Raw genomic sequence first — 13641 nt, 5'->3', positions numbered from 1 at the left:
TCTTCGATTAGTTGGTTTTGAGACTTTAGCACGGGTATGATATTATTGGTTTTGTCTCCGTTAATTGTTTAGATTTTTTTTGCCAGAAGGTCCGGGGGTTGGTGTCTGTATCTAGCTGGTGATAAAAGGCAGTCCACTGTTTCTGTTTGTGGAGGGTGAGTTGATGTCTGATGTGATTCTGCAACCAATTCACTTCTGTCTTCAGGTTGGGTGTTCTTGTTCTAATAAAGTCTCTCCGGATCTTTCTTTTCTGCTTGATGAGACTGAGGATATGTGGTGGGAGTTGTTGTTGTGGTGGTCTGATGGTGGTAAGTGAGATGGTCTCTTCCCGGGCCTGGATGAGGATACTCCCTATTCTCTCAGCCAGCTGGTCCAAATCCTCTGGGTTCTGTTTTGTTACTGCAAAATTTGTTATCTTGTCTAATGCAATTTCTGTATTTTTCCCCAGTCTACTTTCTTGTAGTTGTATCTTTGTTTTTCAGGTGCTTGTTGGAGTTGGAGAGAGGAGGCAAGGACAGGAAGGTGGTCACTTCCCACGTCATGGCTGACGGAGAAGCGAAGGAGTTTAGCAGCCAAGTCCGGGGAGCAGAGGACAAGATCAAGGATGTCTGCCGTGGAGGTTGAGGAATGGATGTGTGTGGGCTCGTTGGTGTTGAGGATGGCCAGGTTTGTGCTGTCATTAAGGACATCCCTTAATACTCTTCCCGAGTGATTTGTGGTATTACAGTTGAAGTCTATGTGTTTGGCATTGAAATCTCCCATTATGATGGTATGGCCGTTGTCTGCAAGGGCAGCGATACATTTTTTCGGAGGGAGTTGTTGCCGGTGGACAGTATATGGTGGCTACCAGAAGAGTTGTTTATGCGTTTAGGAGTATTTTCGCTGCAGTGTACTCATTGTTGTTGAGTTCTTCTTTGGTGAGGTTGAAAACGGCTTCAGAGTACTCGATTCCTCCCTTTAAAAGCAGTCCCACACCCCTTCTGCATCCCTCTAGTCGATCCTTCCTTAGAATGTTAAAGCCAGGAATACGGAATCTTGCATTAGTACTTAGAAAGGTTTCGTTGATAGAGGCAATGCTGGTTTGCTTTTCTAGAAGAAGTTGCTTCAGCTCCTGCTTGTTTCTCCTTAACCCTCTGATGTTGATATGTAGAACATTTATTGGAGTAGCCATTTGATTTGGAGTATAGTTAAGGCTGTAGAAGGCGATTCCAAGTTAAGAGGTGGGGCCATCTCTGTGTTTCCTTATGCTGTCCATAACTCTTTACCATTTCTTCGTCTCTGCATATTAATTTCAGATCCTCCTGCAGGTGAGTGGTGTTGGTGAGAGGCTGAGAGCCGGAGAGGCTTGGTGTTGTGAGATGGTTGGTAGTGGCTGTGCTGATGGTGGTAGTAGCCCTGGTGGGCTTGGTGGTGGTGAGGGCTAGATAGGTGGGGCATTGTCTGGAGACCGATGAGTGGGCGCCGCCACAGTTGGCACAGGTGGCATCATTTCTCTCTTTGGGGCACTCTTTATGGTGGTGGTTTTCAGCACATCGCAGACATTTGACCTGATTTTTGCAGTCGGTGGATACGTGGTTGAATTCTTGACATTTGTAGCACTGCTTAATGCTGGTGGGGGGTGGCCGTGCTTTTTCCACCCTGAAGGGGAAGTAGTTCATGTAGAATCCCTCTAGCAGTAGGCCAGGCGCGTCGTCCGGGTTGCTGAGGTTAATACGGATGAAAGTAGTCGGTTGCTGTGTGGCTCGGCTGATGATCCTGTATACTTTAGTGGTTGTAATGCGCTGCCTCTCCAGCTCCTGCTGGATTTCGTCGCTGGTGGTTTCCATTTGGATGCCCTTGATAAGCTGTTTAGTGGGTTTGTTGTCTTGGGTGGTTTGGTTTCCTCTCTGTGCCAACCTACACTTTATCGTTGTCCCATTAAAGGCCCCTGTGGGTCAGGAGGAGAAGAGGGAGTTCAGGGAGTGGATATCCTTGACAAATACAAGGATTCCACCTCTTCTCATCTGGATGAGCTTTTGCAGTTTATTAAGTAGGATTTCTTTGTAGATGTCTTCGTTTGAAGGAGGTGGGCGGGCATAACTGTTCAAGAAGTCAATTACCACAGGAGACAGTTTCTGCTTGTCGCTTGTGCTTTTCCTTCTGGCCTGTTTTTGTGGGTGGCTACTGTACAGCTTCCCATATCATCCCATATTCAGATGTGACAATATCAGAATAGGTATCTTGAGGTGGGGATAGAGGTAGAGCTTGTGGAGGGTTAGTTGCTGTGGTATCGCCGTGTACAAGCGCCGTGCTTATTTCCATGAGGGTATCTTGTATTTGGAGAGCAAAGGGGGTAAGAGGGGTTGATTGGGTATGTTTGCTGAGTTCGCTGGCAAGATATTGGAGTACTTCGTGGAGCGCTATAGGGTCCATTTTGTCCTTGGTAAGTGGTATTTCTTCTCCGGTGGTGATGCTTGGTGGAGAAATTGAGATGGTGTCCTTGTTCGATTCAATACACTCCTTGGGTGGCCTGGTAGCATTCATTGGTTTGCTAGGTTGGATCACTCTAATATATTGTGAGGCCAGTTGGACATACTGCCAAATTCTCCAAAATGACGTTGGAGGCCGCATATGGCAACAGCTCTGGGTGACATTCCTGCAGTCAATTGCATGTCCCTCAAAACTCGAGACTACTGTGGCGTTGTGTGACAAAACAGCACATTTTAAGGTGGCATTTTATTGTCCCCAGCACAAGGTGCACCTGTGTAATGATGATGTTTAATCAGCTTTTTGATATGCCACACCTGTCAGGTGGATGGATTATCTTGGCAAAGGAGAAATGCTCATTAACAGGGATGTAAGCAAATTAGTTGACATTCTATTTATATATCTACTACTCTACAAAATAATATATTATGTTGTGCTTATAGGCATTTACTGCATTATTTGATAGGAACTATGAACACAAGCATTTTGCTGCACCCACCATAACACCTGCTAAACTGTGTACCGACCAATACAATTTGATTTGGTTTGGTGTCTTGGGAATACATCATTACAGAAACTGGTCACTTCAATTCAATTGTTTCTCTTCTTTTGTCTTTCAGATGTGAGTTGTAACTCTGTTGTTCTGCCCCTGAACGAGGCAGTTAACCCACTGTTCCTAGGCTATCATTGTAAATAAGAATTTGTTCTTAACTGACTTGCCTAGAAAAACAACATTTAAAAAAAAAAAAAAAAATGTCATGAACTTTGAAAGTTTCTTCAAGTGAAGTCACAAAAACCATCAAGCGCTTTGATGAAACTGGCTCTCATAAGGACCACCACAGGTAAGGAAGACTAAGAGTTACCTCTTCTGCAGAGAAAAAGTTTGAGTTACCAGCCTCACAAATTGCACACAAAATTAATGCTTCACAGAGTTCAAGTAACAGACGCATCTCCAAAACAACTGTTCAGAGGAGACTGCATGAATCAGGCCTTCATGGTTGAATTGCTGCAAAGAAACCACTACTAAAGTACACCGACAAGAAGCAGAGACTTGCATGGTCCAAGAAACACAAGCAATGTACATTAGACCGCTGGAAATCTGTTCTTGGGTCTGACGAGTCCAAATTTGAGATTTTTGGTTCCAACCACCTTGTCTTGTGAGATGTAGAGAAGATAAATGGATGATCTCCGCATGTGTGGTTCCCACCGTGAAGCATGGAGGAGGAGGTGTGATGGTGCTATGCTGCTGACACTGTCTGTGATTTATTTAGAATTCAAGGCACACTTAACCAGCAAATCAAATCAAAGTTTATTTGTCATGTGCACCGAATACAACCGGTGTAGACCTTACAGTGAAATGCTTACTTAAAATTATTGTAATCAAGGCAAAGGGTGGCTACTTTGAAGAATCTCAAATATAAAATATATTTCGATGTGTTTAACACTTTTTTGGTTACTACATGATTCCACGTGTTATTTCATAATTTTGATTTCTTCACTATTATTCTACAATGTAGAAAATAGTAAAAATAAAGAAAAACTCTTGAATGAGTAGGTGTTCTAAAACTTTTGACCGGTAGTGTATATATTTTTTTTAAGCAATATTTTTTTCCACAAAAGTAGTGCACTGGGCCTTTAATAGTCCTGTATTAGTGGAGCAATATCGCCGTTTGAAGCATGGGCAAAAACTCTACTTCCCCAGCTATGCCTGTCTGGCTCCTGGCCTATTTAGAGTGTTGATATGCTGTTTAATATGACATGTAGCCTGTTTGAAATTATGAGCTCTTCTTACATTCACCTTTTCATGTTTATTAACATAATTGTCATTCAAATCATATGAAGTTAAATAAAGGCAACACATTTTTTTCTATGGTTTTGTTTCAATACTTCAAAACCAAATGTTAGGTCCAGGTAGTCACAGAAATAGATGGGTGTTGGTTAAATTGTGATTTTAATGAATGGAGCTTATTTGGAGTGGCAGTTTTTATCCCTGTGAGGCAGAGAGGTTTTTAGCTGGAGTGGTTGGGTAGAACCTGAAGTGGTCTGCTTCATTAGCGGTTCAACTCCGCCACATACTTTGACTGGGTGGAATTTCTATAGGTTTGAAGACTCAATCGCGCTGCCCATGTTGTCAAAGACATTATTATGGCTATAAAGATGAGTCCTCTATCTATCTCTATGTTCTGTTTTCACTGCCATGTTGATGAGGTTTTGCAATATCGGAACCCAGAACAAGTTTTACTGCAACGCTTCCTGTGTTTTTAACTGTTCTTTATGAAACCAGGAAGATGGTTTTGGAATCATCCAAATGGGTTATGTTCATAGTTGGTTGGCTTTTCAAAAGTAAGAATACCTTTCGTTTGTAACGTTAATACTAGCTACATGCTTTCACTTACCAATATCTTATTATAGTTTTAGTTTGGGTCAGTAAGCTACAGCTAACTAATAGCCCAATTATTTAGCCAACGACGTTGCTGACAGTGAGGTCCTTTGGATTATAATGCTTTATAATTTTACACTAGACAACCCGAATTATGTAGCAAATTTTTAAAAATCCCGTATGTGATGCATTTAGCTAGATAGATAGTCATGTTAACCAGCTGGCTAGCTAGCAAACTTGTGAAACTAATAACTGTTGCTGCTAGGCACCACAACTTGAGTCTGCCACAGCGTGACCACTCGTGTGCTCAAGGCAAGCAGTGGGTGGGCGGCTATACAGGCAATATATACAAAACAAAAATAAATGCAACATGCAATCATTTCAACGATTTTACTGAGTTACAGTTCATATATGGAAGTCAGTCAATTGAAATAAAATAATTTGGCACTAATCTATGAATTTCACATGACTGGGCGTGGGCCTGGGACAATCATAGGTTTTCCCCACAAAAGAGTTTTATTACAGACAGAAATACACCCTCCGTTTCATCAGCTGTCCGGGTGACTAGTCTCAGACAATCCAGCTGGTGAAGAAGCTGGATGTGGAAATCCTGGGCTGGCGTGGTTACACGTGGTATGCGATTGTGAGGCCAGTTGGACATACTGCCAAATTCTCCAAAATGACGTTGGAGGCCGCATATGGTCGAGAAATGAACATACAATTCTCTGGCAACAGCTCTGGGGGACATTCCTGCAGTCAGCATTCCAATTGCATGCTCCCTCAAAACTCATGACTTCTGTGGCGTGTGACAAAACTGCACTTTTTAAGGTGGCATTTTATTGTCCCCGGCACAAGGTGCACCTGTGTAATGATGATGTTTAATCAGCTTTTTGATATGCCACACCTGTCAGGTGGATGGATTATCTTGGCAAAGGAGTAATGCTCATTAACAGGGATGTAAGCAAGTTTGTTTACATTCTATTTATATATCTACTACTGTACAAAATAATATTATTTTGTGCTTATAGGCATTTACTGCATTATTTGATAGGAACTATGAACACAAGCATTTTGCTGCACCCACCATAACACCTGCTAAACTGTGTACCGACCAATACAATTTTATTTGGTTTGGTGTCTTGGGAATACATCATTACAGAAACTGGTCACTTCAATTAAATTGTTTCTCTTCTTTTGTCTTTCAGATGTGAGTTGTAACTCTGTTGCGCAGAAGATTTATGTTGAACTGAATAACACTGTACCATGCGTCCGACTGCTCAATGCTACACATCAGATTGGCTGCCAGTGTGAGTGCCATGACACACACACACTCTGCTTGGTACAATACTGTGCTCTGTATCCTTGCTATATTTATGTAATGCTGGATATTTGCATACTAAGACAAGCATTTTTTTTCTATCCTGTGTCTCAGCCTCGATATCAGGTGATACAGGGGTGATCCATGTATTGGAGTCTGAGGCAGATCTGGAATGGCCTTTGAGCAAAGGACCCAATCCTCCTTATATGGTCCTGTTGGAGTCATCCCTCTTCACCAAGTAGGCTACACACACAGCCGAAAACAGTCAACTCCATCTCCATTGACCTCCAGAACAAAGTTGGAACACACTCACTGTGACTATTGTTCAGCACAACCACAGAATGATATTATCTATATCCTAGTAGCCCCCTCATACTCAAACATTGTCATCATTTTACAGGTCCATCATGATGAAGATGAAGAATGCCTCCAGCAGGGTGGCAGGGGTTGTGGTGGTCCCAAAAACTAGCCCACCAGAGTTCTCGCCACATACGACATGTCCCAATGAGAACACAGGTAGGAGGATCAGGCGTTAGGTCTCCAGTCTGTCAAAATGACCAAATGATCTTTGCTAACCAGCATGCTTTTTGAACGTCATTTGTTTACTTTTATCCTCAGGTGTTTACACGGAAACCTATGATCATAATTTAGCGCACTGTAACACGACTGTATGGAATCCTCGGGGGAACGGTCTATCCTATGAGGAATTTGACTTCCCTGTCTTCTCCCTGAAAGAAGACAATGAAACAGAGGTCATCAAACAGGTGAGTCACTTGCAAGCAGTCACAACCCAGTCTGGTAAAATCATGTCACTTAATGACCATGAAACGTCTTTATCCAAAGAACAGAGGTGATGTTTTATTCTACCGTGTTTCTGTGTATTAAACCAATGTGCTCCTCATTCTGATAAATGTATCCACTCTACCTGCAGTGCTACTTTGATCATAATCGTGTGGTGAACGGCAGTGGCCTGCAGTACCCTCTGTGTGCCATGCAGCTCTTCTCTCATATGCATGCTGTCACTGACACTGCAACCTGCATGAGACGCAGCAGCATGGACTTCAGCACCTCCCCAGGTATACAAAGATGCATTATTGTATATGCGTGAGTAGTCAATACACACACTGTCATGTATATCTTACAGACATCTCTCTCTCTCTCTCTCTCTCTCTCTCTCTCTCTCTCACAGTGATGGTGTGTGACCCTCTTGGTGGTTATAATGTGTGTGCTTTCATCCGGCCTTATAACAGCACCGCCTTTGGTCACAAGGAGAACGAGAGTGTTGTTATAGCAGCAGCCAGGGTGGGTGATGCATTGAGGCCTTGCCTCCCACTGACACATCTTGTCACATGTTCACAGATGTCTAAGCCTTTTGGAATCTACAAAATAGTATATACAATATGAGCCACATTCCAGTGTGTGTTATACACAGCCTGAAAAGTGCTTTGGTATTTGCTCAGTACCATTTCCTTCTATACAATCTGACATGGTTTTTCCTTGTTTGGCGTTTATGGAAAATTGACTGAACACTGGATTCTTTCTCCATTTTTGTAGCTGGACAGCAAGGCATTTTTCTTGGAGGATTCTACAGGAGCAGAGGGGAGTGTCTCAGGGTTTGTCACTCTGCTGGCTGCTGCCCAGGCACTATGTGAAGCCACTCAGGAAGCCCCTCGCACACGGAATATCCTCTTTGCCTTCTTCCACGGGGTGAGTTCCTTTGGTCTCCCTTAGCAAGTCAATCTGTGGTATGTCAATTATGGAGTCCCATGTTGAGTGTTTTACTGTAAGAGGATGTTTATAGCTTATTCCTCTCTTTCAGGAAGTATTTGACTACATTGGCAGCTCTCGAATGGTTTATGACATGAAGAATAACATGTTTGTGATAGACCTGGATAATGTTCACTCAATACTGGAGATTGGACAGGTTAAGACATGTATATGTTATTGTTGAATACTCAAATACACAACAGCCATCAATGTGTGGACATACAAATGCATGGATATACGATCAAATAACAATGAATCTGTTATGTAATTTGTTAGGTAGCAGTGCGCAGTGGCACCAACCTATTTCTTCACTCAGACCCTGTGTCCAGGAGGAACAACACCGTCCATGACGAGGTAAGGGGGAGTGAAATGCTTCTATTTGTGGCACGCTTACCTGGTCCATCCTCATCCACCCCTTTTTTATATATTCTCTTCATTATGCTCTCTCTCAACCAACTTTTCCCAACCTCTTACCTCTGTTTCAGGTTACGAATCTTGTAAAAAACTTACAGTCCTCCACGGCTGGTCTCAACTTCTCATTTGTTGAGACAGATTTTTCTCAACCACTCCCGCCCTCCTCCTTTCAGCGTTTCCTCCGAGCTCGGGCAATTCCAGGGATTGTTCTTGCAGACCATCAAACAGATTTCAACAATAGGTGAGTGTTGACTATGGTCTGTCCTTGCTGGTTATTTTTATTACTGCAATCTTTATCTTGCCTGATATGGATTTCTTTATTAGTGAAGTGTTCTACCCTATTTTTTTTATTCCACCTTTATTTAACCAGGTAGGACAGTTGAGAACAAGTTCTCATTTACAACTGCAACCTGGTCAAGATAAAGCAAAGCAGTGCGACACAAACAACAACATAGAGTTACACATGGAATAAACAAACGTACAGTCAATAACACAATAGAGAATAAAAGTCTACAGTGGGGCAAAAAAGTATTTAGTCAGCCACCAATTGTGCAAGTTCTCCCACTTAAAAAGATGAGAGGCCTGTAATTTTCATCATAGGTACACTTCAACTATGACAGACAAAATGAGAAAGAAAAATCCAGAAAATCACATTGTAGGATTTTTAATGAATTTATTTGCAAATTATGGTGGAAAATAAGTATTTGGTCACCTACAAACAAGCAAGATTTCTGGCTCTCACAGACCTGTAACTTCTTCTTTAAGAGGCTCCTCTGTCCTCCACTCGTTACCTGTATTAATGGCACCTGTTTGAACTTGTTATCAGTATAAAAGACACCTGTCCACAACCTCAAACAGTCACACTCCAAACTCCACTATGGCCAAGACCAAAGAGCTGTCAAAGGACACCAGAAACAAAATTGTAGACCTGCATCAGGCTGGGAAGACTGAATTTGCAATAGGTAAGCAGCTTGATTTGAAGAAATCAACTGTGGAAGCAATTATTAGGAAATGGAAGACATACAAGACCACTGATAATCTCCCTCGATCTGGGGTTCCACACAAGATCTCACCCCGGTGGGGTCAAAATGACCACAAGAACGGTGAGCAAAAATCCCAGAACCACACGGGGGGACCTAGTGAATGACCTGCAGAGAGCTGGGACCAAAGTAACAAAGCCTACCATCAGTAACACACTACGCCGCCAGGGACTCAAATCCTGCAGTGCCAGACGTGTCCCCCTGCTTAAGCCAGCACATGTCCAGGGCCATCTGAAGTTTGCTAGAGAGCATTTGGATGATCCAGAAGAAGATTGGGAGAATGTCATATGGTTAGATGAAACCAAAATTGAACTTTTAGGTAAAAACTCAACTCGTCGTGTTTGGAGGACAGAGAATGCCGAGTTGCATCCAAAGAACACCATACCTACTGTGAAGCATGGGGGTGGAAACATCATGCTTTGGGGCTGGTTTTCTGCAAAGGGACCAGGATGACTGATCCGTGTAAAGGAAAGAATGAATGAGGCCATGTATCGTGAGATTTTGAGTGAAAACCTCCTTCCATCAGCAAGGGCATTGAAGATGAAACGTGGCTGGGTCTTTCAGCATGACAATGATCCCAAACACACCGCCCGGGCAATGAAGGAGTGGTTTCGTAAGAAGCATTTCAAGATCCTGGAGTGGCCTAGCCAGTCTCCAGATCTCAACCCCATAGAAAATCTTTGGAGGGAGTTGAAAGTCTGTGTTGCCCAGCAACAGCCCCAAAACATCACTGCTCTAGAGATCTGCATGGAAGAATGGGCCAAAATACCAGCAACAGTGTGTGAAAACCTTGTGAAGACTTACAGAAAACGTTTAACCTCGGTCATTGCCGACAAAGAGTATATAACAAAGTATTGAGATAAACTTTTGTTATTGACCAAATACTTATTTTCCACCATAATTTGCATATACAGTGTGCACACACTGTATATACAGTGTGTGCAAATGGAGTAAGGAGGTAAGGCAATAAATAGGCCATAGTGGTGAAGTAATTACAATTTAGCAATTAACACTGGAGTGACAGATGTGCAGATGATGATGTGCAAGTAGAAATACTGATGTGCAAAAAAGTAAATAAAAACAATATGGGGATGAGGTAGGTCGTTGGATGGGCTATTTACAGATGGGCTGTGTACAGCTGCAGCGATCGGTGAGCTGCACAGATAGCTAATGTTTAAAGTTAGTGAGGGAGATACAAGTCTCCAACTTCAGCTATTTTTGTTTACCCATGCGCAGGTACTATGAGAGTTTTTATGACAATGCTGCCCACCTGAACCTGACTTATCCATCTAACTTGAGTCCAGAGGAACAGCTAGAGTTTGTGACTGATACTGCAAAGGTATTGTTACCATAGTAAACCCACTGATGGGTTTATTTGTAGTAGTCACAGTTTCCATTACATTGTCCACTGTCTGTTAGAATAATATCTCTCTCTTCCCTCCCTCACTGTACTCTTTCAGTCTCTTACCGAGGTGGCTACTGCAGTTGCCCGCACTCTCTTCAAGCAGGCTGGGGGAAACAACTCCCAAGTAAACAAAATCAATGCAGACCCCAAAACAGTAAGACTTGATGATTGATGAGGTGTTGTACAAGTGAAACTGATCAGTCATGGCTTCCCGAGTGGTGCAGTGGTCTATAAGGCAGTGCTAGCTGTGCCACTAGAGATTCTGGGTTCGAGTCCAGGCTCTGTCGCAGATGGCCGCGACCGGGAGACCCATGGTGCGGCGCACAGTTGGTCCAGCGTCATCCGGGTTAGGGGAGGGTTTGGCCTGCAGGGATGTCCTTGTCCCATCGCGCACTAGCGACTCCTGTGTCGGACCGGGCGCAGTGCGCGCTGACACGGTTGCCAGGTGCACAGTGTTTCGGTCGACACGTTGGTGCTGCTGGCTTCTGGGTTAAGTGGGCATTGTGTCAAGAAGCAGTGCGGCTTGGTTGGGTTGTGTTTCGGAGGACGCATGGCTCTCAACCTTCGCCTCTCCCGAGTCCGTACGGGAGTTGCAGAGATGAGACGAGACTGTTACTACCAATTAGATACCACAAAATTAAATTGGGGAGAAAAAGGGGTAAGAAATGTTTTTTAAACTGATCAGTCATACTGTTATAGTCTGTTATTTTCCATGACACTTTCAATATGCCTGTTACCATATGTCATTCTCAACATCTAAAATCTTTTAAAATTCACTTTTTTGGAACAGTGAGCAGAATTGTTTGACCAACACTGTGCATCTCTCTCTCAGGTGACCCAGATGCTGTATGGGTTTCTGGTTAGATCCAACAACAGCTGGTTTCAGGCAGTGATGGCCCCAGAACTGAAGGACATCCTCCGTGAGTTTTAGTCTGATACTTTTTCACAAGGACACCCTTTGACGCTATAGAGTTATTCTGCTACTACTGACGTCGTAAAACCCATACAGATATGGACTAGTCACAGACACACTCACATCCATAAAGAAGGTACTTGGGTCTTCATTGCGTTGTGTTTTCTGTCTCTCAGAGCCCAACCCACCCCAGTACTACGTTGGTGTTGCCAAGTCGTCCCATCAAGCTAACGCACTGACCTATCTGGTCCAATATCTCCTGGCTAATTTAACGGGAACAGCCACCAACCTCACCCAGAGCCAGTGCAAGAAGCCAGATGAGCTGCCGAACGAGAGCACATATGTAAATGTAGCTCTGTATCTGTCTGTACTGATGGATAGATGTTTACAAATTAAAAATGTGTTTCTTTGTATTGCTGGAACCACACCGCACTCTGATTCGCTCATTCTCTCCCTCAGTTGTACTCTTATCTCTGGGTTCAGGGCATGGTCCCACCCAACAGCACCCAGAGGGAGTCTTTCTGCGTACGCACAGCAGTACGCCTGGTCAAGGCAGTGTCCCCCGCCTTCGATCTGGGGGATTACGTTTCCAAAGAATATTCCACATGGACAAAATCGCAGTGGAAGTTCATCAAAGCTCGAATTTTCCTAGTAGCCAGCCGGGACCTGGAGGTAAAACTGCACTCAATTTTCCCACCATGATCCATCTGTTTAATTAATTACAGTTTTGTATACATTCATATAGTTATGTTTGAATCTAGTAAGCCTGTGTAAGTGGTCAAATATTGTATTTTTATTGTATATTGTTTTTACATGTTTGACTGTCCATTGTCTGATAAAGATGATGGTAGAAGAGAATCACATTATTTAACTTTTTCTTTCCTCTTAATTTCTCTCATAGATGCTGACCTTAGGCGTGGGAGTGGCCGTGTTGTTCACATCGCTACTGGTCACATACTTTGTCAGTACCAAGGCAGATGTCCTCTTCAGCTCCGTCAGGGAACCCAACAACGCCGCATACTGATTGCCTCATACTAACCTGTGACCAGCGACCACTACTCTCACAACCAAACAGTTTTTTTTTTTTACACACAATAGGTACACAGACAAATAGATAGACAGGTTAGGGTGACCAACAGACAGGTTAGGCAGAACTTGAGGTTTTAACTCACAGGGAATGGCCTGTTTGGACTCAAACAGATGAGTTTTAACACATAACCGGATTTGATTGGCCTGGATGGATGTGGACTCAACAGGGTCAGATTGCCACCAGTGTAAAATATGTTCATATTTCATTTTTTTTGTTTTGTCAAATAATGTTTTGTTTACTGTATCATGGGATTAGGCACTAAACTTTGTTTGACCTTGACATGTGTGTGTGGGTGTGTGTCCAAATGGGAGGTGAGTGTTTGCGAGCGTGTGCAAGTGTGTTTATTGAGTATGCGGTTGTAGTATGTACAATAGCTTTCCTGTCATTTCTCAGGAGAATGAAACCTTATGTCGGGCAAATGGACTTTGGATGTGGGTTCAGCTGAATGACCATTACTATGCTTAAACATTCAGATATCTGAATGTCTTTAAAAATCAACTTTATTTTAAGTCTAGACATAAATTGCAGGATTTAATAACATCATGCCCACATGTTTTTAATCATGTATTGATGGAATTGTTAATTGACCTAGGGTTTTTTTGTATGTGAAGGTGATCTCTGATTTTGACCAACTGGGGAATAAATGTGATTAATGCCTTGATAACAGGTTGCAATTGTAAATGAGAGCTGGTTCTCAACTTGCCTACCTGGTTAAATAAAGGAGAGAGAACTAAATAAACATGGCCTTTTTTCCTATCTAATGTTGCTTCTCTACTATTTCCCAGCATGGTTTTGGTACAGGACATGGTCTAGGACAGGAGAAGGTACTGCAGTATGCAATTACATAC

General features: G+C 42.9%; 1 protein-coding gene across 4 annotated transcripts; it reads left to right on the top strand.

The window, feature by feature from the left end:
* Positions 1-436: 436 nt before the first annotated feature.
* LOC109875137 (nicastrin) lies at positions 437-13554 on the top strand. 4 transcript variants are annotated; one of them, XM_031810635.1, is made up of 17 exons: positions 437-666; positions 6052-6153; positions 6279-6402; positions 6565-6680; positions 6783-6928; positions 7096-7240; positions 7354-7466; positions 7719-7871; positions 7984-8088; positions 8208-8285; positions 8417-8586; positions 10622-10724; positions 10846-10944; positions 11623-11710; positions 11880-12046; positions 12163-12375; positions 12605-13532. In XM_031810635.1, the coding sequence occupies exons 3-17, from the start codon at positions 6371-6373 to the stop codon at positions 12725-12727; spliced, it is 1851 nt and encodes a 616-aa protein (XP_031666495.1). In that variant the 5' UTR covers positions 437-666; positions 6052-6153; positions 6279-6370; the 3' UTR covers positions 12728-13532. The 4 variants fall into 4 exon arrangements, with proteins under 4 accessions (XP_031666495.1, XP_020322942.1, XP_020322944.1 ...); XM_020467353.2 differs by lacking the exon at positions 437-666 and adding an exon at positions 4679-4809 and having other exon boundaries at positions 12605-13554; XM_020467355.2 differs by lacking the exon at positions 437-666 and adding an exon at positions 4679-4809 and having other exon boundaries at positions 6279-6478.
* Positions 13555-13641: the final 87 nt, after the last annotated feature.

The sequence above is a fragment of the Oncorhynchus kisutch genome, linkage group LG30 (assembly GCF_002021735.2).
Source record: "Oncorhynchus kisutch isolate 150728-3 linkage group LG30, Okis_V2, whole genome shotgun sequence".
NCBI lineage: Eukaryota > Metazoa > Chordata > Actinopteri > Salmoniformes > Salmonidae > Oncorhynchus > Oncorhynchus kisutch.
This window is presented reverse-complemented; position numbering and strand designations above follow the sequence as displayed.